Here is a 27,670-nt window from a genome sequence, read left to right as displayed (position 1 = left end):
TATTTACTGTAAATAATAAAATGCACAATATCATTTTAGGTTTTACACAGATTAAGGCAAAAGTAATATTTTCATAAAATAAAATGAATTTGATGTATATGTATCCTTTAAACCATGATTCTGGTGGACATATTTTTAGTAAGGCCACATGGAGAGGTATAATTTTAGCCCACAGCAGATTGAAGCTGGCTTTTTTAGGTTATTACGTTTTTTCCATGGAAAAAGTGGAGAAAAACATTAGAACTAAATCGACCACAAATTACAGGGGTCAAAGGGGCTAAATCACAAGCATTGTAGCAGTAAGAAGCACATACTTGACATTCACCAGTAGAGAAAATGGATAGCTATATTGTGCTAAACATTTTTCTACCTTTTCATTGTTATCTAGAGTTTTTAAGAAACAAAAAAGCAAGAGTTAAAATAGGAGAGTGAAAAGAGAGAAGGAAACAGAGGTAGAGAATGTGTGAAGTGCTTTTGGGTGAAATTGCATTTAGTTTATGAGTATTAAATGTAAACAACAATAATGTGGTGTGTTTTTAACTACTTACCCACTAATTGTTCCTTCTACTCCTGTTACTGTATTGTCATTGGATTCCACATTAATTGTTTCACCAGCTTCACTGTCTTGCTCACAACTCTTGACTATTACAACTCTCCTATAATGAAATTAAGGTTTATCAGTTAACCACTTGCCCTCCGGAAGATTTACCGCCTTCATGACCAGGCCATTTTTTGCGTTCCGGCACTGCGTTACTTTAACTGCGACGTTGTACCCAAATAAAAGTTATGTCCTTATTTTCCCAAAAATAGAGATTTGTTTTGTTGGTATTTGATCACCTCTGCAGTTTTTATTTTTTTGTGTGATAAACATAAAAAAGACTTACAATTAAAAAAACTTTTTTACTTTCTGCTACTGTATAAAAACACATCCAATAAAAAAAAATTAATTTCTTTATCAATTTAGGGCAATATGTATTCCGCTACATATATTTAGTAAAAAAACGATAAGTGTTTGTGGTTTCTATCTGATTTCTTTAGTAGCACAAAGACCAGGGTCTGGTAAGGAATGAAATTCTGGTAGCATGGGATAGAACCAAAGCAGAGTTGATGTGGTGCAGAGAATAGAGTAGGCCTCAAAATGGCAGCTGGATTACTGCAGCTGAACCGGCCGGCCGAGGGCAGAAATTTTGACAGTGGGTTGAAGCAGGGGATGTGAGGGAACAGGTAGGTAGGGCCAGACTGGCTTACCGGGATACCTGGAAATCTCCTGGTAGGCCCGCACAGTTGATTGCCCAGGGGCTGCTTTGAGGGCAGCAGTGCCTATAAAAAATATGGCTGCAGCCGGGCCCAGGCTGACATATCAACTGCACATGCGCCACTGCAGCTGGGGAAAGCCCGTACAAGCTCAGCCATTCTCAGGCAGGTGGGCGCATGTGCAGTGACATAATGGTGCCGGGCCTCATCACAGCCCGGTAAGACCCCTCTGCATCTCCTGTACCATTCCGCAGCCCCTGCATCTCCTGTACAATGCCCGCTGCCTCCTCCCGTGCCATGTCTGCAGCCCCTGCATCTCCTGTACCATGCCCACTGCCCCTGCATCTCCTATACAATGCCCGCTGCCTCCTCCTGTACCAAGCCCGCTGCCTCCTCCTGTACCATGTCCACAGCCCCTGCCATCTCCTGTACCATGTCCACAGCCCCTGCATCTCCTGTACCATGCCCACAGCCCCTGCATCTCCTGCACCATGCCTGCAGCCCCTGCATCTCCTCTACCATGTCCGCAGCCCCTGCATCTTCTGTACCATGCCCGCCGCCTCCTCCTATACCTTGTCCACAGCCTCTGCTTCCTCCTGTACCGTGCCCACTGCCTTTGCATCTCCTGTACCATGCCCGCAGCCTCTGCATCTCCTGTACCATACCAGCAGCCGTTGCATCTCCTGTAACATGCCCGCAGCCTCTGCATCTCCTGTACCATGCCTGCAGCCCTTGCATCTCCTGTACCATGTCTGCTGCCTCCTCCTGTACCATGTCTGCAGCCCCTGCTCTTCCTTGATCCATGCCCACAGCCTCTGCATCTCCTGTACCATGTCCACATCCCCTGCATCTCCTATACCATGCCCGCAGCCCCTGCATCTCCTGTAACATGCCTGCTGCCTCCTCCTGTACCTTGTCTGCAGCATCTGCATCTCCTGTACCAAAGGTCGCTGCCTCCTCCTGTACCATGTCCACATCCCCTGCAACTCCTGTACCATGCCCACAGCCCATGCATCTCCTGTAGCATGCCCGCTGCCTCCTCCTGTACCTTGTCTGCAGTCTCTGCATCTCCTGTACCATGTTCGTAGCCTCTGCATCACCTGTACCATGTCTGCAGCATTTGACATCTCTTCCTTACCATGTCCACAGCCTCGGACATGTCCTCATGTACCATGTCCACAGCCTCTGACCTTCTCCATCTCCTTCTGTACCGTGTCCGCAGCCTCTGACCATTTTCTCCTTTACCGTGTCCGCAGTCTTTGACCATCTCCTCCTGTACTGTGTCTGCAGTATTTGACATGTCCTCTTGTTCCATGTCAGCAGCCTCTGACATGTCCTCTTGTACCATGTCAGAAGCCTCTGACATGTCCTCCTGTACCATGTCCACAGCCTCTGACATGTCCTCCTGTACCATGTCCGCAGCCTCTGACATCTCCTGTACCATGTCCGCACAGCCTCTGACATGTCCTCCTGTACCATGTCCGCAGCCTCTGACATGTTCTCCTGTACCATGTCTGTAGCCTCTGACATGTCCTCCTGTACCATGTCTGCAGCCTCTGACATTTCCTCCTGTACCATGTCTGCACAGCCTCTGACCATCCCCTGTACCATGTTCGCACTTTTACCACTTTTAACCAGAATTTGCGCTTATAAAGCCCTACTGTATATGCTTTTATATCTGTTGTATCTATATATGTATAATACATACTTCAAATGTGCTTTAAAATGCATGGTTTTCCCTTTTATGAACAAGAAAATAATGAAGTTATGCTGTTGGGCTGGTATAATAATGCTATGGGGTTGGTATGAAATTATTTCCAGAGCTGTTTTTTTTCCCCAGTCTGGCCTTGCAGGTAGGGTAGGTATGCAGACTCAGCAGGCTGATTCCACCAAGGATGACAGAGGATTGGGACCAGCAGCCTTAAGCTGTCCAGGCGCAGAAATATTGATGGGGGCTGAAGTAGGGAACTTGTAGGGTGGATATGCAGGCTCACCAGGCTGATTCTAGGAAGAATGGCAGAGGATTGAGTCAGGATGATCAGAGCTCCTTGCAAATACGTCTGCCTCAGCTCACATCCGGACATGCCCCCTCCCCCCCCCCCCACTAACTGACACTTTTGACACTTTTTTGGACCAGTAACACTAATACAATGATCAGTACTAAAAAAATGCACTGTCACTGTACTAATGACACTGGCAGGGAAGGGATTAACATCAGAGTTAACTGTGTGCCTAGCTGGTGTTTTCTTGCTATGGGGGAGGTGCTTGTACTAGGGGAAGGCCTGTATCGATGCCCCTGCTTTGCAGAAACACAGGATCCATGCCTTCTGTAGCATTCTGATCTCCATTCTCACTCTGTACTGAAGCATCGGCAGGTGCCGGTGGAGATTGGGTCCTCTTCATCAGCCCATCAGCTTCTGCTGTTTATAATCACAGTGGAAATTGGCCGGCAGCAGCACCCATGTGTGCCCCAGACCCAGAAGTGTCAGATCACGTACTAGGTGCAGTATATCTACAGTGGTCGGTCCGCAACTGGTTAAATGTTACACATTAGCTACTGTTTACAAAATATGCAATGTTAATTTTGAACATGAATATCAATTTTTTATGTTTGTTTTTTATCATACCTCTTTCATTACCAATGAGTTTCCTATTTCTGCTACTCAGGCAATGAGATGGTGATTGATCTCCTGACTAATGGTGTCTGACTAGGTCTGGCACTGGTGTTGATAGAAGGAGCCAACAGAATGGGGCTAGTGGAAAAATTTCCTCCCATTCTCCAGATCTTTAATGGTCTTTCCAATATCCACCAATGCACGAGGCCATTCTTCTTCCTATTCCCAATGTAATATACACTAATCCCACTGACCATCAAAGAAATTAGGTATTCTTTCTAGTGACTACTGATGTAAGAAGGCATTCCTCCACTGACCACCAATGTAAGACGATTATTCTTTCTTGCTATGACCATCAATGTAGGAGGGAATTTCTACTCCCGCTAACCACCAATACAATAAGACATACAGTGCCTTGCGAAAGTATTCGGCCCCCTTGAACTTTGCGACCTTTTGCCACATTTCAGGCTTCAAACATAAAGATATAAAACTGAAATTTTTTGTGAAGAATCAACAACAAGTGGGACACAATCATGAAGTCGAACGAAATTTATTGGATATTTCAAACTTTGTTAACAAATAAAAAACTGAAAAATTGGGCGTGCAAAATGATTCAGCCCCTTTACTTTCAGTGCAGCAAACTCTCTTCAGAAGTTCAGTGAGGATCTCTGAATGATCCAATGACTAATGATGATAAATAGAATCCACAGTGTGTAATCAAGTCTCTGTATAAATGCACCTGCACTGTGATAGTCTCAGAGGTCTGTTTAAAGTGCAGAGAGCATCATGAAGAACAAGGAACACAACAGGCAGGTCCAAGATACTGTTGTGGAGAAGTTTAAAGCCGGATTTGGATACAAAAAGATTTCCCAAGCTTTAAACATCCCAAGGAGCACCGTGCAAGCGATAATATTGAAATTGAAGAAGAATCAGACCACTGCAAATCTATGAAGACCTGGCCGTCCCTCTAAACTTTCAGCTCATACAAGGAGAAGACTGATCAGAGATGCAGCCAAGAGGCCCATGATCACTCTGGATGAACTGCAGAGATCTACAGCTGAGGTGGGAGACTCTTTCCATAGGACAACAATCACTCGTATACTGCACAAATCTGGCCTTTATGGAAGAGTGGCAAGAAGAAAGCCATTTCTTAAAGATATCCATAAAAAGTGTCTTTTAAAGTTTGCCACAAGCCACCTGGGAGACACACCAAACATGTGGAAGAAGGTGCTCTGGTCAGATGAAACCAAAATCGAAATTTTTGGCAAAAATGCAAAACGTTATGTTTGGCGTAAAAGCAACACAGCTCATCACCCTGAACACACCATCCCCACTGTGAAACATGGTGGTGGCAGCATCATGGTTTGGGCCTGCTTTTCTTCAGCAGGGGCAGGGAAGATGCTTTAAATTGATGGGGGAGATGGATGGAGCCAAATACAGGACCATTCTGGAAGAAAACATGATGAAGTCTGCAAAAGACCTGAGACTGGGACGGAGATTTGTCTTCCAACAAGACAATGATCCAAAACATAAAGCAAAATCTACAATGGAATGGTTCACAAATAAACATATCCAGGTGTTAGAATGGCCAAGTCAAAGTCCAGACCTGAATCCAATTGAGAATCTGTGGAAAGAATTGAAAACTGCTGTTCACAAACGCTCTCCATTTAACCTCACTGAGCTCGAGCTGTTTTGCAAGGAGGAATGGGCAAAAATGTCAGTCTCTCGATGTGCAAAACTGATAGAGACATACCCCAAGCGACATACAGCTGTAATCACAGCAAAAGGTGGCGCTACAAAGTATTAACTTAAGGGGGCTGAATAATTTTGCACTCCCAATTTTTCATTTTTTTATTTGTTAAAAAAGTTTGAAATATCCAATAAATTTCCTTCCACTTCATGATTATGTCCCACTTGTTGATTCTTCACAAAAAAATTCAGTTTTATATCTTTATGTTTGAAGCCTGAAATGTGGCAAAAGGTCGCAAAGTTCAAGGGGGTGAATGCTTTCGCAAGGCACTGTATTTCCTTCTGCTAACCACCAATGTAAGAGAACATTTTTTATTCTTGCTAGGCACCATTATATCAGTCACTACCACAAGTGTAAGGTGATACTTCTTTCACTAATCTCCAAAGTAAGGCGGACAATATCCTGAGCAAAGGTGTAGTAAGACACTACAGTTAGCATCAATGTAAGGAGCATTTCTCATCTAGATAAAGGCAAATGTTATTATTGTTAAATGTAATTATTAATAATTAAATTTCATTATTTTTACTGAAAATTAGGTTGTATAGAGAAGAAGGGTGTCCTGAGTGCCATATAAATACACATTCTACCACTGCTATTCATTTAACAAAATACAGAGCTACAGAAATAATTTCTAATACCATAATGGCTAAATGTGCAACTGGATCTACAGTATTAGTCGCACAGATTCAGAGTTAAACTTATTTTTGTGTTCTATTTCTATAGATGGACCACCCAAAGAGTTGTCAGGTCACTGATATTTATGATTAAACACTTAAAGGTGTAAAATGTGTCAAAGCTTTGGCTGACAGTCATTTAGTGAGTTATTTGCTTGATTTTACTGATTGCCAATAAATTAGTGAGCTGCTGGCTTGATTCTGAATAATGAAGTGACCTGGCAACTCTGTGAGTGGACCATCATCTATTCAAATATGGGGACTAGTGATTAGCTGAATGTACCTGGGTTCAGTTGAAGGCAGGTTCAGTGAATATTATTAAAGTTTGGATGCCAACGAACCCGTTTAAAGTTAAATAGATCCAAATGTTAAACATAAGTAATATACATATATACTTATTTTTAACAAATACAAATACATTGGTTGGGGTGTGGGCACTGCCCTGGAGAAGGCAAAAAAATGTTAAAATATTTGTTTGGTGGGTAGCCACCTCTGGACCGGAAGGATTTACTCCCGTAATGACTAGGCCATTTTTCTGCGATGCGGCACTGCGTTACTTTAACTGACAATTGCGCGGTTGTGCGATGCTGTTCCCTAATAGAATAGATGTCCTTTTTTCCCACAAATAGAGCTTTCTTTTGGTGGTATTCTGTGCGATTTTTATTTTTTACCCTATAAATAAAAAACTAGTTACTTTCTACTATAAAACATTCCCAATATAAAAAAAATTTAAAAACACATTTTTTCATCATTTTGATCAATTTTTATTCTGCTACATATTTTTAGTAAAACAAAATCCCAATAAGTGTATCATGACTGGTTTGCGCAAAAGTTATTGCGTCTACAAACTAGGGGAAAGATTTATGTAATTTTTATTTATTATTATTATTATTATTTTTTACTAATAACGGTGGCAATCATTGATTTTTAGCTGGACTGCAACATTGCGGTGGACAGATCGGACATCTAACTTACATTTTTGACACTTTTGGGGGGACCAGTGACTACCAGTGCTAAAAATATGCACTGTTACTGTACTAATGACACTGGCAGGGAAGGGGTTCCCACTAGAGGTGATCAAAGGGTTAAATGTATCCCTAGGAGGTGCTTTCTAACTGTGGGGGGGGATGGGCTTGCTGAATGAACACAGAGACCTGTGTTTCTAAATAAGGGGAACACAGGACCCCTATGTTCATAACTGACAGAACAGAGGTCTGCTGTGTTTACAACCACAGGCCACCGTTCTGTCTCCATGGGGAGCAATCACGGGTGCCCAGCAGCAATCGCGGCCACTGGACCCGCTGTATGGCTTCCCTGTGGTGAATAAGCGGTCCTGCAAAGTGACGTACTGGTACGTTGTTTTGGGGGACAGGGCCGACCTGCCGTCATAAAACTACGGCAGCTGGTCCACAAGTGGTTAAAGAACACACCTGGGTGAGGCCTGGGAAGTGGCACATCTGTGTGTACAACCTACCATGGTAAAACTGACATTTACAAAGAAAAAAATGTGTTTAAATTACCTGCAAAAATGACAGCTCCTAGTTGCTTCATTATGTTTGTAAATTGAACGATCTGGGATTCCATTTATATATACCAGACCCTTATCCTAGATGAAGATCTGATATAGATGTTAATGGGCGACCCCCACACAGAAAATGGCATAGGGATTCCGCCATAATTCATACCCGGTCCTTCAGCTCTAGTCTAGATTTAGACAGTGTTTAAAGGGGAACCACATGCAAAAATCAAGGGAATAAAATTGTGCAAAGGCAAGTATGCTTTGCTTTTGCTTAACTTTACCAGGCCACATGCCCTTAACATGGTGCGGGGTGTTGCTTCCTTAACAGTCAATGACAGAAAAAGAAAGAAGCTACCAAATACTGCATAGTAGCAGGAGAAAACCCACTTTTTATACACAGTATGATGTTCAAATCCTGCCAAATAGGCTGAAAGTCATAAGTCCGGACAAATGCCTGAACAAGCAAAGTTTGGTCCAAACAGGGAGCTCATTCCTATAGTGGACACATCTGGCAAGCTTTGGTCCAGCTAGTATCCTACTTTTATCTAAGCTGCTTAATGTTTCTTAGCCACCAGTGCCAGTAGCACCTCAACTCCTATGTCCTAAACACTTCTTTACCTTCATTCATTAGGCTCAGCTTCCATGGTCCAGGTCCTCTTTAGACTGAACACACACAGTTTTCAATTTGTCATTTGCACAAATATTTAACAACAACTGAGTAGTTAACAACTATGTAGTTTGAAGGGCTACCTGGTTGGGAATAAGCTGAGGGGAATGTTTATATAGACCTTTACACTACAGAGTAGCCTAACTTTGTCGATTTTTACATACTCATATCTACTGTGTGTGGTAAGCATTGCTAGTAGAATAATTGGCTCATGCTTAGACTGACTGCAGAATATGAGTTATTATATGTTTTTTTTGTACAGATCTTAGAAAATAAACTTAAAAGGAGTAAGATTAAGAATAGTTAATTAAGCACAGTTTACTCTGTAAAGAGCAATGGAACACATTGGTACTCTATACAGTATATATTAATATAAGTCACATGACACAAAAATCTAAGTGTATATGAATTAGTAGTATATTCTTTCTTTAATAATGCAAAGGTTATTAGTAACATCTTTATAGACTTGTACATTTTTTATCTCAGTTGACCACGCTTTGAGCATTGTACATTATACAAAATATATAAACCAATGTTTTCTAATGATTTTAATTTAAAAATTCCACCACGCTTTGTAAACAAATTGCCCTTCTGGCTTTGTCATAGAAGTATATACCCATACACAACCTGAAGTGTAATACAGCAATGTTCCCCAATGAGTTACGCAATGTAAATGAACACTTTCAGCTTCTTAATTACCTTATAAACCATAACAGATGTAAGCACATCTGTCAAATAATCCTTAGTGGGAGTACCCACAGACACCACTGCTCATTAAAGAACAAATGTAATCCATCATATCTAATAAGGTTAAAAGCTTTAGAGTAAGGTTACATGCACTGAATAAAGAAAACCTAAATAGCTAAATACTTGTTAATAATACATAGAATTCTTTAATAATGATATAGGTATATGGTATAAAATGTATGTAAACCCTACAATAAGCTCTCTTTTTTGCTCTCTCTTAGTCAGGTAACTATGCAACTAGTTTTTTTTTTTCTTTTTTAATGTTTCCCTATGTTATAGAGACGCAGAGTGAAAGATAATCCTGACATACTTCCTGCCCTAGGGTAACAACATTACTTAATAGATAGATTACAGTGAGTGAGCGTTGTGACCTTCTGACAAGATGTGTGTTCCTGGCAGGATCACGAGGTGAAAAAAAAAAAAGCCTGAAATAGAAAACTAACACAGCCATCTATATTTTATTCTTGGATTTAGATACATTTTAAGAAACTGGTAAATCTATTGGGTACATTTATTAAACTGGAGCAAAGTGAATCTGAAACAGCTGTGTATGGTAAACAATTAGCTTCTATCTTCAGCTTCCTCAGTTAAGTTTTGAGTTAGAGATTTGAGTCCCAGGGTTTTGAAGCTCTCTTTACCTTTACCATATCAATATGTTACTATGACCCTAGTACATAGAGCTGCATTATCACTTACCTTATGCAGTAGGTTTCAATTTAAAGTTATCAGTTCATTCATCAATGGAAAAAAAGTTTATTGCACATTTAACACCTGGAATTTTTGGGGGAAAAAATATTATCCTATAGTTATATTATGAGAAGGATACAGGAACTCCCCATTTAGTTTCGGGTTGAAAATTTAGAATGCATGTACATAATAAAAATAAAGATTAAGCAGAAAGGTTGTTGGTAAGAGATATCAAATGTTTGTGCCTGTGTAGCAGAAATCCCTTTGTGCCCACACATGGGGTCGCCAGCAATATGGTGAGAAATTCCTGTGCATGCACAGCATGAGAGTGTTGGGTAGCCACTACCACACTTGGGTAAGATTTTCACTGCCATATTGCTGGCAGCCTTTCAAGAGCATGGAAGTAAAACTCCATCTCACGCTCCCAATGCTTACTATTTGCCGCATATGTGGAAACAGAACGAGTGAGAGATGGAAGTAGGAGTGGAGCTAAGGAGACAGTAAAAAGTCCAGTAATAGAGGCAGTTACAAGAAAGTGGAGAAAAGAGGAGTATAGAGAGAGAAGAGAGTACAGATAGAAGACGGCAGCTAGAGGAAGGCAGCAGAAGAGAAAGAGGAGAAAGGAGTAGAGTGAAAGAAGTAGTGGGAAGAGATGGGAGTGGGAGTAGAGAGAAAGAGGAAGGGATAGAAGATTGAGAAGAAGGCCGTAGCACTGAGAGATAGGGAAGTAGAGGAAAGCATATTGCTTATCACTCCATGCCTGCAGAAGTAACAGCTCCGCCACCTACACCTTCATGCCCCCCATCAATCATCCTTCCCCTCACCACCCATCTATAACCACTGCATCTTTACCCCTCCTCTCAGCAATGTCAATCTCTCACATAATACTTGCAAAAAACACGCTCCTCTTAACACTGCACCTGCACACCCCCATCCCTCTCCTTACATTCATGGCTGCTTCCTCCCTCTTTACCAATCATACCTGAACAACCTCTCTCTCTAAGCCTGGGCACATCCCCCCCCCCCCCCACTTCATGCCTGCATGCCACCCCTCTTGCTGTCATTCCATCATTCCATACCTCATGGCCATAGGTAGGAAGTGCCACCCAGACCCAGTACCGCTAAAGCTCATCCTCCCTGAGTGCCGGTTCCCACTTCCGCGTGTGCGGCGATCGCATGTAATATCGGAGCGCACTGCTCCTTCATTACATGCGATCGGATGTGCAGTGCGAATTCAGCCATACACTTTGTATGGCTAAATTCGCACTGCACCCGCACAAAAGTTGCACATGAGGCATTTTTTCAGCCGCATCAGGATCGGATCGCACAGTGGTTCACACTTGTGCGATCCGATCCTGTGCGAACTGTAAAGATCGCACTGCGATATGCCATCAAACTGGGGGTGTCGTTAACATTTCATTGACACTGCGATATGCGATCAAACTGGGGGTGTCGTTAACATTTCATTGACACCCCATTCACACTGCCATATCGCATATGGCAGTGTGAACTGCCAGATGTGTGTTTGCGATGCGGGAACAGGCTGCGAATTCGCAGCCTTCCCGCATCGCACAAGTGTGACCCGGTACTTACTCTAACCAACATGCCTGCAACCCCCTCTCCTATGCTATACCTACTCCACTGTTGCCCTCTTGGCTAAAGGAAACTTGTGGTGAGGAACAAATGCCAGTTGCCATTTCTGAAAATTCTACATGCCTGGTTTTACTGGCTTTAGCTCCAATACCTGGTCAGAAAAGCAGCCTGAGGCAGCAGGCAATCGGGCAAACAGCATTTGAAAAAAAAGAAAATCATCGACTGCATTTTTCTCATCACGTTTCCTTTAAGACATCCTTCAACATATCAAAGATAATCCCCCAAATTGTATTAGATCTCACTAATGTCAGACCTTTCCCAGAATTCTCTGTTTTCTTACAACTGTTCCTAGCCATGCTCCTCCTCATTCCTCAAAGAGGCCATTAACAAAAGCTGCTCTGCTTTCTGCTAAAATCACTTTTCCTTGAATTGGGAACATGCCCACGGACTAATGTATACAACCAAGGTTAAAGTATACTGTAACTAAAGGCAACACTTTTTTTTTTCTAGATTTGGACAGAGTGGAGAGGGATTTAAACAACTGTTAGGTTTTTATTGTTATCTCTGCCACTCGTATAGGGACATTCACCCTCTCTATCTGTCCTGTTTACCTTTATCATCAAAAGTGAAAGTAGAAGAAAATCCCATATTTTGGGTTGTCCCTAAGACCCGGTTCACACTCATGCGAGTGCCGGGTTCGCATGTAATGTCGGAGCGCACTGCTCCGACATTACATGCGATCAGCTGTGCGGTGCGAGTTTAGCCATACAGTTTGTATGGCTAAATTCGCATCGCACCCGGTGCAAACACGCACAGGAGGCATTTTTGCAGCCGCATCAGGATCGGATCGCACAGCGGTTCACACTTGTGCGATCCCATCCTGTGCGAACTGCACGATCGCACTGCGATATGCGATCAAACTGGGGGTGTCGTTAAGATTACATTGACACCCCCAGCGTATCGCATATGGCAGTGTGAACTGCCGGGGGTGCGTGTGCGATGCGGGAAAAGGCTGCGAATTCGCAGCCTTCCCGCATCGCAATAGTGTGACCCGAGCCTAAAACAGTAATAGAGGGGAAGTCTCCCAATTGGAGCAGTAGTTCTGGTGACCTGGGGGTCCCCAAGGGATTCCCTTCATTTGCAGTGATTTCCTTTAATTTCCTTTTTGGCCATGGGACAGAAAATGAAGGGAAATCTCCCCAATGAGACACAGATGGCAAAAAAAAAAAAAAAAAAACAATGTGCTTAGGAGCAATTGTAAAGTGTCAATTATAGCTTTGTTAAAAAGCTTTTTTGAAAAAAAATTAATTGCAAACAAAAACATTTTTGAACAAATTACGAGTTTCTTAGCTGTGCAAGTTGCTTACACCTGCCAGATGCTATTGGCAAAATAAAAACCAACATGAAGTGCATCAAAGCAACACAAACACATTCTGAACGTTATGTTTTATTTGTATACTAAGGATTTCCAAGAACAAGAGGCTGAAAATATTCTGCCCATAAGATTTGATTTGTTTTCCCATGACCAGACAGTCACAGGTGCGCATACAGTCTGCCATACACATGAATACCTCTGTGCAACAGCTTTTACCCACACACATACATTTGATGTGTTTCCAAAATGTGTGCATGCGAGGGTAAATGCTGATGGACAGAATATGGTACAGCCATTCACTTGTATGACAGGCTCTTAGCACCACCTGTGGCTTCCTAGGTGTGGGAAAATGTCCACTATTTTAAGCACAGCATGTTTTCAGCATCTTATTGTCTGTGTGCATTAAGCCTTAGAGAGTGGGGACTGGCATTGGATAAGTTTCAAGGTTAAGCAAATACCTGATGTCTTTGTGGATGAGGCCTAAATGTTTAACTCTTGACATATTTTTAAAAATGTTTAAAGCAGAACTTAACTGTATCTGGGCACCACAAACTGAAAATTCTATTTAAATTCTATTTAATTTTGCTTGAAAAATGGTAAAAATGTACCACCCTTTGGTACATCTGGGTGCCCCTATTCCTCTTTGGAGAAGCTGAGTAACAGGCTTAAACTATAAGTTTAATTTTTCATGTGTTTTTTTTTTTTTTAATATCAAGAGAACTCACTACTATTTCTTATACTATCTCTTTCTCCTGCCTTTTCTCTTCTGTTCCTACATTTTTCTATGTCTAATTATCTTCTGTCTCTTCTCTTCATGAATATTATTATGCACCCGTTTTTATGGGTCATTTGCTATTGCACTGATTGCATAAGCATCAAGGACCACCCTAAGGACATTGTTTCATGTATGTTCTACTTTATACACCAAGATGGACTATCTATACAGCGGTTTGCGGGAGCGATCCTGGGGGCACGCCAGTGGGGAAGCCGATCCACGGGGCCAGTGGCCGCGATTGCCGTCCGCCACCTGCGATCGCTCCCCGTGAAGAGAGACCGTTGTTCTCTCAGCTATCAACACAGAGCTCCTGTGTTCCTCCTATTTAGGATCACGGGTCTCTGTGATGATTTCACAAGCCCACCCCCCTCACAGTTAGAAAACACCCCCTAGGCTCACATTTAACCCTTTGATCGCCCCTGGGTTAACCCCCTCCCTGCCAGTGTCATTAGTACAGCAACGGTGCATATTTTTAGCACAGATTACTGTAGTAATGTCACTGGTCATCCTAAAAGTGTCAAAAATGTCAGTTAGGGGTCTGATCTGTCTGCCGCAATCACACAGTCCCACTAAAAACCGTAGATCACCGCCATTACTAGTAAACAAAAAAAATAAAAAATAAAAATGACATAAATCTTTCCCCTAGTTTGTAGACGCGATAACTTTTGCGCAAACCAATCAAAATACGCTTATTGGGATTTTTTTTTACCAATAGTATGTAGCAGAATACAAATTGGCCTAAAATGATGAAAAAATTTGATTTTTTTATTTTTTTGGAGGAATGTTATATAGCAGAAAGTCAAAAATATATATATATTTTTTTCAGAATTGTCGCTCTTTTTTTGTTTATAGCGCAAAAAATAAAAATCGCACAGGTTTTCAAATACCACCAAAAGAAAGCTCTATTTGTGGGAAAAAAAGGACAGTGCAATTGTCCGTTAAAGTAACGCAGTGCCGAATCGCAAAAAATGGCCTAGTCATTAAGAGGGAAAATCTTCCGGTCCAAGAGTGGTTACCCCTGCCTCAGTTCTCTATGCACTGTTAGCAAATACACAATGTATACAATTCCATTGTTTTAGAGACTAATAACAATACAAAACTGCTATATTTTATTTCAAAATAGTTTTGTGTTTTTCATTAGAGGTATATTTAAAAAAAAAAAAATAAAGTTAATATAAGCTCACACACTACAATCACATATAAGCTTTACCATGTTAAATTAATTTCAAAAGCACACTTTTATATTTTTAAATCTGCAGTTCAGTGAAATAACATTACGTTATTCTTCCATGAAGGTCCTTGTGCAGACACTTCCTTTTATACAGTGACAGAACTAGGTATTGGGATTGTGCTCCTGTGTTGTCAGTCTGTCTCTACCAATGGAGACTGCAAGCAGCTGTAAGAACACAGGGTGGGCCCACTGTTGTAACTACCAGAAAATCAGCCCTGAGAATTAATGTAGAGTAGATGCTGGAGTGCATGTAGGCAGACAGAAAGGGGTTGATTTACTAAAACTGGACAGTGTAAAATCTGATGCAGCTTTGCATGGTAGCCAACCAGCTTCTAACTTCAACTTGTTCAATTAGGCTTTGACACACAAAAAAAAAACCTGGAAGCTGATTGGCTTCTGTGCAGAGCTGCACCAGATTTTAGTAACTCAACCCCAAAATGGCTTCAAAAGGCTACAGGATATTAGCAATGATGATATGCAACACAGGATGTAAAAAAATGTGGAAACAGCATTTTATTAATAATAAAAAAAAAACAACGCCATTATTTATGATACACAATGCTTTAGCAAACTAATTGTTATTCAGTTAGGGTTTACAAAAACTTTAGGCTAATAAAGAATGTGTTAGAAGAGAAAAATGGGAGTTGCCTTGATATGATTTCTGAAGATTGTCATCCTTATTCTTACTTCAATTCTTACTGGGTTGTGGGAAAAAAAAGGACACCAATCTTATTTGGGTACAGCGTCACACGACCGCGCAATTGTCGTTAAAGTAACGCAGTGCCGAATCACAAAAAATAGCCCGGTCATTAAGGGGGATAATCTTCCGGTCTAGAAGTGGTTAATGTGTCAGGACCTCTGCCTCAGTTCTCTTTGCACCGTTAGCAAATATGTTTGGAACTTATTATCTACATCTGCTGTGTGTCAGTTTGTGTTTGTCGAAGTGTTAATGTATATTTTTTATTTATTATGTATTTATATTATTATTTCCATTCCTTTCCCTTGCTGTTATATTTGTGAAGCAATACTCAAAGAACTATAATTACTATCTATCTATCTATCTATCTATCTATCTATCTATCTATCTATCTATCTATCTATCTATCTATCTATCTATCTATCTATCTATCTATCTATCTATCTATCTATCTATCTATCTATCTATCTATCTATCTATCTATCTATCTATCTATCTATCTATCTATCTATCTATCTATCTATCTTTTATTTTTTTCAAATCTACCCAACATAATGTATAGGTAGTACTTTGTTCCATGCAGCTAGGTGCTTCCTATGGGTAGGAAGTCTGACCTGTCCGCCTCCCCTTCCTGCACAGCAAATCTGACAACAGCTTGAAAGGAGACAGATCCATCATAACTGCAGCTTGTCTAAGTTTCAGAACAGTTTCCCTTACACAAAAGGAATGCAGGGGTGGGGGTGGGTGGTTGTCAGCCTCTCTAGTTTCTCTGCATTACTCCTGCCACAGCTTGCCTGGGGAAAGTGCTCTGAACCAAGACAAGTTGCAGTTATGATGGATCCATCTCCTTCCAAGCTATTGTCAGATTTGCCATGCAGGGAGGGGGGGGGGGGGACAAATCAACATCATAACTAGATTTAGGAAGCATCTACCAACCTGGGACAAAGTACTATATGTACTTTGTTCCATGGGGGGGCTGAACAATATAAACACAAGGCTACGTTCACATGTTAGCGTAGCGGACCGCAGGTAGAATCACCGCGGTTCATGCAACCCGCAATTTTGTTTGCGCAATGTTACCGCGATTCAGCAGGCGGAAATCGTGGCAAAATTGCACAGCGTTTGGGGTGCCATTGAAAATTAACGGCAACGCACAGGCGTCCCGCGATTTGCAATGATTTCCGGATCACGGGCAGAACCGCGGGGATTCTGCCCGCGGTCTGTTACGCTAACATGTGAACGTAGCTTAAGAAAATTACATTAAGGCCCCGTTCACATAGGGGCGACGCTACTTCGCACCGCGACCGCCGAGGTCGCGGTGCGAGCAGCGCGCCGCGACCTCGGAGCGGCCGCCAAGGACTTCATAACATTGAAGTCTATGGCGGTCGCCTCCTGGTCGCCCCAAAGAAGCTCCGGACCCTTTTTCTAGGTCGGAGCGACTTGTGTCGCTCCTATTAGAACGGGTCCGCAGCTTTCCTATGGGAGGCGACCTGCGGCGACCTGTGAGGCGACCAGGTCGCCTCACAGGTCGCCCTAGTGTGAACCGGGACTTAAATATATTATACTTAAATATATATTTATTAAAGTGCCTTATTTATGTTGAAGAACTATAGGTATGCTGCATAAGGGATGTGCTAATGTATACTATCTGTTACAGTATATGAATAATACCTTCGTTGTTTGCATAGCAAGCAATAGACAGCAAGCACTATAGCCTCTATGGCCAGGAAAACACCAACAGAGATAACACCAATTTTCCATGGTTCTAGTCCCAATCTTCCTTGTTTTCCTAAATATAAACATAGGAAAATCCAGTTAAAATTGAGATTTTATCAAAATAATCTGTCGTAACATGTACAAGCAAGTACATCTGTAAGGCCTCATGCACACTGGACGTTTTTAAAGCTGCTGTTTTTGGCATCAGACGTTTTTTTTTTCTGCAGCCAGTAAACTCCCCAGCATGTTATCCTATGTGTCCATGCACACATAGGCTGTTATCAGCAGTTTTTGGCAGGGGCGTTTTCTGGCTGGAAAGAAAAACCCACTAGTGGGTTTTAAAAAGCGTTTTTCAGCTGTAAAAGCGCTCTAACTCTGATAAAAGCTTAAAAATGCTGAAAAACGCGGCTATTCTGCGTTTATTCAAGTTTTTGAGCCATAAGCTTTTGTGAGAGAATAGTTTTGCTTAAAAAGTTCAAAAGAGCTACAACTGAAAAAAGCGAAACAACACTAAAAAGCGCTACTGCAAAAAAGCTGAAAAACTCTTCTACAGCTACATCTTTCTACTGATGTTTTTGTAATGTCCAGTGTGCATGAGGCCTTAAAATTCAAAGAACAATAATTCAAAGAAAAATAATTCAAAGAACAATAATTCAAAGAACAATAATGATGGTAATCTACTTGTTAAATCTAATCAGAGATAACATTTGAATAATCTGACCACCGGGTAGTATAATGGAACTGCATCCAGTCTGTGTTATGAATGCACATACTACTAAGTGTTTATACTTGCTTATACACACCAAAGTACTGTATGAACTAGTGATGCAGCTCATGTTATGAGTTCAAGTATGAAATCTGATACCCTGCACATCATCACCAACTTTACCAAAGCGTTATTAAATACTTAAAGTAACAAGTAAATACATCAAATAGACACACTATCTTACAGTAAGTGAATGAATCTCTCAGAAAGCTATAAATTGCTATGAGGAACACTCTTACTAAAGGGAAACCCCGGGCCGGCCTGTAGTACCTGTATCCTAATGAGAGATGAGGTAATCTAGATACCAGTAATTGTCCGCAATGTAGTGATTGTCATCCATCCCTCCTGGGCTATGTCTGCAGACATCTGGGTAGTGTGCAGTAGGCCGCATTCCTCTTTCTCTGCGGCAGACTGATGCATACACAATGGATCTTGGGAAGCAAGAGAGCGTGGGCTTGTTCAGCAAAACCTTTTATAGTCTCGCCCACAATTCTCTCCTGAGTGAATGGCCTGCTGGGAGGTGTAGTTCATACAGTTCAGCAGTGCAGTAATATCCTTTTAGAAGACTACAGTTCCCACAATGCTTTTCTTCCAGTCTCAGGAGTATGATGCATGAAACCCGAGACCAACACTAGGGGAGCATAGAGAAAGTCTGAGGGAGCAGAGAATAAGTCTGCCGTGTCAGATAATGGTAGTCCGCTCCCAACTACATCCTCCCCTCACTTGAAAGTCTTTTGTCCCCGAAGACAGAATATAACTTCATCAAAGGAACAACTGAGTAATATCTCAAAAAGAATTGCAAATGACAATTCTGCTTACCAGAAACTACAGTAGCATATAGCTGACTAATAGCGGGGTTTTCTAACAGTAAACTATACAAGTCATCAGACAAAGGTAAATCATTTTGATAACAGGCCAATAATAGGTTAGTAACCCACCGAGGAGTGTCAGAGGGTGGAACAGGGTCATCCTCCACCAAAGGTTTGGTAGAAGAAGCTGGCACTTGACTAGAACACTGAGCTGTAGAAATAATTTAACCAGAACTTTCTCCAAGGGTGTCATATGTTAGTCTCTTGTATGGGTGGATTTCCTGCCTAAGCCTGGAATACATGTTTTCCATGGTTTCAGGCTCACATCCCAGGCCCCAAAAGCTACAACCAGGCTTGAGTTCTTCTAAACTAATAAGAGCAGTTTCTTCTGCTTCATGTTGAGTGGAGGGAATGGGATTTTCTCCAACATTTGGCATTTCAGGGATGCCAGCTGGTTCTAGCTTAACCCCTCCAGTCCCTCTTTCAGGAGATGGTGCAGGTCTCTCTGTCTCAACAGGCTGATGTTCTACTCTTGCAGGTGGAGACACTACACGTACATCTTCCATTGAAGGCAGAGAAAATCTGGTGGTGTCTTCGAATGGAAGAACCCACAATCAGTCAAGAGTCAGTTCTTCTTCATCACCCTCCTCTCCCTCATCCTCTTGGAGTATAGGTTTGGGTGTCCGACGGGTTCTAGACCTCAAATTAGAGGAGCAAGGTGTATTAGAACAAGGGGCTGAAGACACACGAATGGCCTATGATATGGGCAAAATATGGTTTTGATGCCAGGTTTTAAGCAGGCCGGTGTTTCCCTCTGGGCTGGTCTGGTACACAGGAAGTCCAGATAACCGTCAGCAGACGATGTAAGGTTGGTAACGCCAGCGATTGGCTAGTTTTTGTTTGCCAGGCACTCCCAGATTTCATAATAACACTTGATCTTCTGGTTGCAAGTCCTGTTATCTCAATCTAAGATAAAAATGTATTTGGTTCTGTTGCACCCTTGCAGTGGATACCTCCAAGGCTTTCTCATAGGCAAGGTTCGAATTCCTTCTAAGTCTATAGACATAGCCTTGATAAGAAGTCTGAGAGGTGTGATCTGGAGATGTTCTGAAAGCTATATCCACTGGCAGACGGGCCTCCCTCCCGAACATCAGCAGGTAGGGGGAGTACCCAGTGCTATTGTAAGCAGCGGCAATATGATCACCCCAGTGTTGCTTCTTCTCTAATGGCAAAGTTCCCAGCATTTTCAACAAAGTGCGATTTGAAACATTCAGGTTGTGGATCCCCTGGAAGATGATAAGGCTGGTTCTAGACTTTTGAATATTTAACAGTTCACAGAGCCATTTTATTAACTTACTCTCAAATTTCTGGCCTTGATCCAAGTGAAGACATTGGGTTAGGCCGTAAAGAACGAATAACTTCTCCGTCTTGGCAACTGTACTGGCTTGTTGATCCTTGGTCGGGAAAGCTTGAGCATAAGGGGTGAAATGATCTGTCACAACCAGGACATTACTTCCCCTACTCAGGTCAGGTTCTAGACACAAGAAATCAGTGCACACCAGTTCCATTGGCCCTTGACTTCATAGATTGCCCATTGGGGCAGCTCTGCTGAGCAAATTCTTTCTCTGAATGCACAGAATGCTAGAACGACAATAAATTTCAACTTCTGTCCTCATCAATGGCCAATAGAAACTATCCCTAACTAGCTTAAGGGTTCTATCTGATCCCAGATGTCCATGGTCCATGGAAGAGCTGTCAACACTGTTAATCAGTGCCTTTCAGGAAGAAACAATTGTTGAACACCTTCTGGTTCTTCAGATGGGCACTTCTGATATACAATCTCATTTTCCAATTGCATTCTTTCCCATTCTTTGTAAACTACTTTAGCGCCATCAACTGAACTTTTCAACAGCATCTGAGAGTCTCGAACCACCACCAATGCTTTCCTGACCACGTCACATAGTGGATCCTCCCGCTGGTGCCTTCTCAGATCCTTCTTTTGTCAGGTGAGGCAACTCTTGACTGCACACTTGAGTCAGATCACAGTAGTAGCAAGGTACTCCAGCAGGGGTGACCCCCACGGCCTCAGCTCCCGTGGCTTCCTTATGATGATGCTCTACCCCTTGACACACTGCATGAACTCCTTTGGGGGGTCAGATGTATCCAATTCTGAGCACCATCATCTGAAACATATGGTCTTCAGGATAAAGCATCTGCATCCCAATTTCCTTTCCCTGGCTGATACTTAAAGCTGAATTGAAATTCGGACAGTGCAGCCAACCACCAATGTCCAGTGGCATCCAACTTAGCAGTAGACAACAGATAGGTCAAGGAATTGTTATCCATTTTTACCACAAACAAAGCTCCATACAAGTAGTCTCGCAGCTTGTCTACTACTGCCCACTTAAAGGCCAGAAACACTATTTTGTGTACGGGGTAGTTCTTCTCAGAGGGAGTAAGACTTCGACTCACATAAGCTACTTTACGAAGCTTCCCTGCAGTCTCTTTAAACAACACTCCTCCAAGCCCATCTCGGCTAGCGTCCACATGCAACTTATAAGGCTTGGAAAGGTCAGCGTAGGCCAGGACTGGAGCTTCTTTAAGGCTCTCCTTCAAACCTATAAAAGCCTGTTCACACTTTGGAGTCCATTGATCCAGAACAGACTCACACGGTCTTCTAGGCCCCAACGGCCGTTGCTCCCCTGGACTCAACTTCCACAACTCTTCATTCGCTTCTGTCTGTAACAACTCGTTCAGGGGTCTCGCAATCTGTGCAAAGTTCTTCACAAACCTTCTAAAATAAGAGCAAAATCCCAGAAAGGACCTCAGTTCTGTAACTGCCCTTGGTCGGGACCAAGTGGTAACAGCTTCCAGCTTCCGTGGGACAGTGGCTACTCCATTTGCCGAGACCACATGCCCCAAGAAACTGACGTCTAGTAGAATTGGCATTTTTCCAACAAAAACTTCAGCCCCTCTGCATGAAGCCTCTGGAAAAACTTTTCGAGTCCTGCTTCGTGTTACTCTAGGGTCTTGCCGAACATAATGATATCATCCAGATACACAAGTACCTCTATCAGATTAATATCTCCCACTGTGTTCTCCATCAACCTCTAAAAAGTGGCTGGGGCTTCTGCCAATCCCTGTGGCATACGATCAAACTTGAAGAATCCCAATGAGCTGATGAAAGCCGTTTTTTCTTGGTCATCAGGGTGCATTGGTATTTGGTAATACCCACTCTTCAGAGCTAACACACTAAACCACTTTGCTCCAGATAGATATTGCAAAGCATCTTCTATGCCAGGGGTGGTGTACTGATCAGGTATGGTTCTTGGTTTACGGTTCGATAATCAATACACATCCGAATGGTTAAATTTTTCTTGTGGACCACCACAATGGGACAAAGAATCGAAAATTCCCCTACCATGGGACTTTTAGGCACTTTAGTCTTTCATTTATTTTTTAAAATCAGTTTTATTTATATTTCATCAATAAAAGCATTTTTTAACAAAATATACATGAAATACACAACTGGAATTACACCAATATATAAAGATACTTGAAACTGATGTCCTCTACCGGACAAATGGTGCAAGAAATGGGCATTCCGTGTATCAATAAAAACATGGTCTCAAATAAATCTGCCTATTCTGTCCAACCATACAGATGATATGTGTTGTTGAAACTGCAGATCATTATTGAAAATAATGGTGAGGATACTGTACCAAGCCTGGACAATCAGAACCACTGAGGCCTGGCAGACAAGGTCCTGCAATGCTGGACCCACTGTACTAGGGGAAGACCCCACAGTGGATGTTTAAAGATGCAGGAATCAACAGATTAGCAGCAGTACGGTATACACAAGGTATCCTTCCTGAGGCATGTAGCAGACTGGGGAACGTGTAAGGGCTTCTGGATTCCCTAATGACCCCAGACTTCTTCAGCTCAGCTAATTGCTCCCAAAGATCTTCAAGGTAACTCAGAGGGATCTGCTGAGCTCTCTCCCAGAAAGGTTTGTCTTCACTCAGCCGAATTTGGTGTTCGGCATTCTTGGCACAACCCACATCAAAGTCATCCTTGGACAACATCTCCTCCCATCTTGCTAGCTCCCACCACTTGAGAGGCATATCAGGACACTGAACCTGAAATTCTCCTTCCCCGCCCTTTATGGTGGCCCTCTGAACCAAGTCATCCAATGTCCTAGCACCATCTGTGGCTTCAGGCTGACCTGTAACATTGTGGATACTGTCCGGGGCTCAACAACATCTTCATGGGCACAATTATGGTACCAATTCTATCCCTGTCTCTTTTCCCAATGGATCAGCTTCCAATGCCACGAATGGACCTGGCTGATCCCAAGACAACTTGACAGTGGCTTTCATGCATACCCCTTCTCCGGGCTGCAACACCTTCTCTTGAGTGTCCAATCGCCACAGATTTCCCACTCCTTCAGCTGTTCCCCTTGTTTCTGAACCACACGCTGAAAAGGTTGTCTCAACTGTGGGTGTATCTCCTCTGCCCTTTGTGGCTAACGGGATCAGTAGTCTTCGCACGAAGTCAGTGTTGGTTCCTATCAACAAGGAATACGGTCCTGCTCCTGGAGGCCAAGGACAAACAACTGCTAGTGTATTGAAGGTCTCTGGCTTCCCCACCAATGAAGGGTCAAAGGTTATCTTGATAGGTATGAATCCATCGTACAAAAACTTTTGGGTGCCAATGCCCCAGATCTCCAACTTTTCCAGCTTGCATAGAGGCATATGCTTCATAAAAATCCCTGTACAATAGTGTCACTTTGGCTCCAGTATCAGGGGAAGCTTTAGTGTAGATTCCTTCCACTTGTAGCGAGACTATAGGAGAGGGTCCTACCAAGTTCTTTGGCACCTTTCTGGCTTGTGCACCCATAGACTGGGTCCTGACTAATTCCCTTTGTGGCAGTGGAGTTTTTTCCACCACTTGTCTTGGCACATTTCTCACTTGTGTCTCCATAGTCTGAGCCCTAACTAACTTCATCCCTGGTGATAATGTCCTTTTTTTCTTTGTGCATAGATCTCTTGCGTCTTTCTCCCCAACCCAGGCAACTAGTTTTTAGATACAGGTGAAGAGGTAGGAGGACAGAGGACAGAGAACATTGCCCTTTGCTTTTTCTTTGATACCTTTCTAACCCTGGAGCTCTGGTCTTGGGATGCTCAATTGGTTCCTTCACTTAGATCCCCAGAAGTTTCCCTCCTTCTTTGGGAAGAGTATCTTCTGTAAGGCTTTCAACACTTCCGCCAGAAACTTGGGACTAACTCCCTTCGTGGGGCACTTAGCCCTGAAATGTCCAACTTCTCCACATTCAAAACATCTCCTTTCTCTGGTGGGGAATAGCCCTGATCCTCCAGGGTTAAATCTTTGTTCCTTAATTTTCCCTTAAATCTCCATCACTCACATCAGCGCCTTATATATCTGAGCTTGAACTTGATCAACTTGAGTCATCAACTCTGCAGATTTCGGAGTGTCAATCGATTTTTTTCTGTCTGGGCTCTCATGCCCTTCTGGATCTGCTTTGGTTTCACTGTCCTCATCTGAGAAACTAAGTGCTGCATGAATAACATGGGCAGAAGCTTTCTCCTTCTTCCCACCTCCTGCCATTAGCTCTCTCGCCCCTTGACTTTTTTTTTTTCTTCCAACAAAGCTTCCTCCTCCCTTACTTCTCTCATTAGTTCCAGGTAAGTAGGGACTGTCAATTCTCCTTTCAGCAGTAATTTCAACACAATGGGATGATTTGGATGGGCCCCTTGTAGGACCCGATCCAGTTGAGCTTGGTCAGAGTATATGCCCCTCTTGTCTGGTGAAACATCCTATTCACTCGAGAGATGTATTCAAAAAGTCTCTCCCCTCTTTGTTGGTGAGTGTGATTAAACTTGTGATTAAACTTGTACAACAGATCCGGGGTCTTCTCTACCATTCCAAAAACAGCATACCATAGCTACACAGTCCTTCTTTCCCATTATTCATGATTATGGATCATCTGGGTCACTGGGCCCCTGAGGCTCTCACTAAGCCATTGTCTCTTCACAGCCTCTGGCACACACCACTCTTCTCCAGCCTGAGTGGCCTGACTCATCCAGGTCTCAAATTCCTCTTCTCCAGCCAAAATCAGCAATTGCCCTGAGAAGAACCGGAGCTTCCTATATCCTTGACCCGCATTACTGGAACCATTCTTCACCAAGCTCTCGACTAGCCGGTTCATGTTCGTAAAGAATTAAATGGGGGGCACAGGTCCCACAGGAGTCTGCACCAACTGACCCCCTTTATCCCCACACTGACTTACGGTGCTGTTAGCCCCTCTGTGGTCTCTTCCCTCTTTTGCAGTTAGACCAATTACTCCTTCTGTCAAAGTTACCTCATCTTCCGGGAAACAGGCATGCATCTCTTCCTGCCACTCCATCAACACCCACACATAGTCCAGAGTAAACTCCGTCTTCACATCCAAGATGTAGGCCCTCTGCTCTGGCACTAAGGCCCTCACCCACTGTATGATCTCCTTCTCTGTACACTCACTTCCTGAGATCTCCAGGACAGTGCTTCACTCCATCCAAGCTCCTTGATCCCTTCCCCAGGTGGCTGCGGCAACTGAGTCCATCTCTTTCTCACTCATTGGCTCATGACTGGGATCACTAGGGCCTGCAGCAGTGAAGAACATCCCGGATGAGCCCACAAATGTAGCACTGCCCCCTTGGGGGTTGCTTGTAATTGTATGTTCTTCTGTGCCGCTTTGACCCTGTGAACCGTCCAGCCCTCCTGACACTCTAAATTCAGACATGTTTTGTATACCTTTAAATGACACACTGACTCAATACAGATAGGCTTTAACTCTTTAGCTTTGCTTTACCCAAGAAGAAGGCTTGAAAAGAGTATTAATCAACTAGGCCCTGGATAAAAAACCAGGGCTCAGTTGAAATAACACCAAAGAACAATGAATAACTGGTTATAGTAACAAGTAAGCACATCAAATATACACAGTATTTTACAGTAAGTGAATGAATCTCTCAGAAAGCTATAAATTGCTATGAAGAACACTCTTACTAAAGGGAAACCCCAGGGGGCCTATAGTACTTGTATCCTAATGAGAGCAGAGGTAATCTAGATATCAGTAATGTGTCTTCTTTAAGAGCAATGATATAGCAATGTTCAGTATGCAAGGCCTTGCTATTATCCTCACCGGCAGTTGGAGCTCAAAGAACAAATGATTCCCCAGTATAGAACAGTGTGAAACAGCCAATGCAAGATAGCTGGTTCTAATTAAGGATGATCCACTAAATGATCCAAGGGTAGAATGCCTGTGTTCAGTGTTTAACAGAAACTGTAGCAACTGGTAACTGCACTCTAAGCAGGTGCTCTCTCACCAATCCTGATGTTCCTCTTATGAGTTCCGGAAGAACAGGCAACGGCAATTCTCCACGCTGTGAGACACTAAGATGGCTGTGCTCTGCTGCTTCAGTGAGTCCCGCCAACTCCAACTTGATTAGCAGTGCTACAGGGATGTCCACGATGTAGTGATTGTAATCCGTCCCGCCTGGGCAGAGTCTGCAGACATCTGGGCAGGGTGCAGTAGGCCGCATTCCTCTCTCTCTGCGGCAGACCGATGCACACACAAAGGATCCCGGGAAGCAAGAGAAAGTGGGCCTGTTCAGCAGATCCTTTTATAGTCTCTCACACTATTCTCCCCTGGAGTGAATGGCCTGCTGGGAGGTGTAGTTCATAAACAGTTCAGCAGTGCAGTAATATCTTTTTAGAAGTCTACAGTTCCCACAATGCTTTTCTTCCAGTCTCAGGAGTATGATGCATGAAACACAAGACCAAAACTAGGGGAGCATAGAGATAGTCTGAGGGAGCAGTGAATAAATCTGCAGTGTCAGATAATGGTAGTCCGCTCCCGGCTACATATACAATCAATAATAATCCTGCTTTTCTAATGTTAGAACAGTACAAGATAGCAAGTGTTACTGCAATTTAAAAATAGCACTTAGGAATAAGCACTGTTTTCTGAAAAATGTCTCTAGTGCCATAAAGCATACTTGCTCAATGATTTAATAAGTACACTGCTCAATAAGATTAAGGGAACACTTTGAAAACACATCAGATCTCAATGGTGAAAAATATAATGCTGGATATTTATACTGATATGGACTGGGTAATGTGTTAGGAATGAAAGAATGCCACATCGTTTGATGAAAATTAAAATTATCAACCATATTTTTCCCCATTGAGATCTGATGTGTTTACAACGTGTTCCTTTAATTTTTTTGAGCAGTGTAATATAGTTTGGTACAAATACTCACATATGTAAGTGAAACTAGAAAATCTTAAAAGCTGAATTTTAGCATTTAAATCCTCATCCATTGAAAACCTCAAACCAACTCCCCCTCAACCAATGAAGCCCCCTGGATATTTTTTATTATAAACAAAACAAAAAAATAAAAAAAATTGACATACCTTCTTCCTGTAGTCCTCTTGCAGCAGCGGGGGGCAAGCATTCATCCAAGACTGAGTGGCACTCACGTAAGGACACTTGGATTTTATTTTTTTTTTAATCTTTGTTTAACTGAAACTGACTAATGTATTTATGCTTAATTTTTCATATTTTTTGACGTCAACTGTAAGTGACACAATAAGATCATCACTAATGTGACTGATAGGAAGCTACTGTATCTAATGACAAAATGTACCATTTATGTAGTGACATATTTTGTTCTTTTGTTTATGCTCTTCTATGAAACTGAGGGGTTCTGCTTTGTATCTGGCATCTCGCTACC

General features: G+C 42.5%; 1 protein-coding gene across 1 annotated transcript in view; it reads right to left on the bottom strand.

The window, feature by feature from the left end:
* Window positions 1-27,670, bottom strand: part of LOC309544428 (uncharacterized protein) — a gene marked incomplete at both ends in the record, with an annotated part of 80,667 nt that overhangs the window by 147 nt on the left and 52,850 nt on the right. Inside the window, 2 exons of the mRNA XM_082243341.1 lie at window positions 549-656; window positions 17,256-17,373. Of these exons, the coding sequence (XP_082099467.1) occupies window positions 549-656; window positions 17,256-17,373 (226 nt within the window). The remainder of the gene's footprint in view (window positions 1-548; window positions 657-17,255; window positions 17,374-27,670) is intronic.

This window comes from Pelophylax lessonae, assembly GCF_965119305.1.
Source record: "Pelophylax lessonae genome assembly, chromosome: 1".
Lineage (NCBI taxonomy): Eukaryota > Metazoa > Chordata > Amphibia > Anura > Ranidae > Pelophylax > Pelophylax lessonae.
This window is presented reverse-complemented; position numbering and strand designations above follow the sequence as displayed.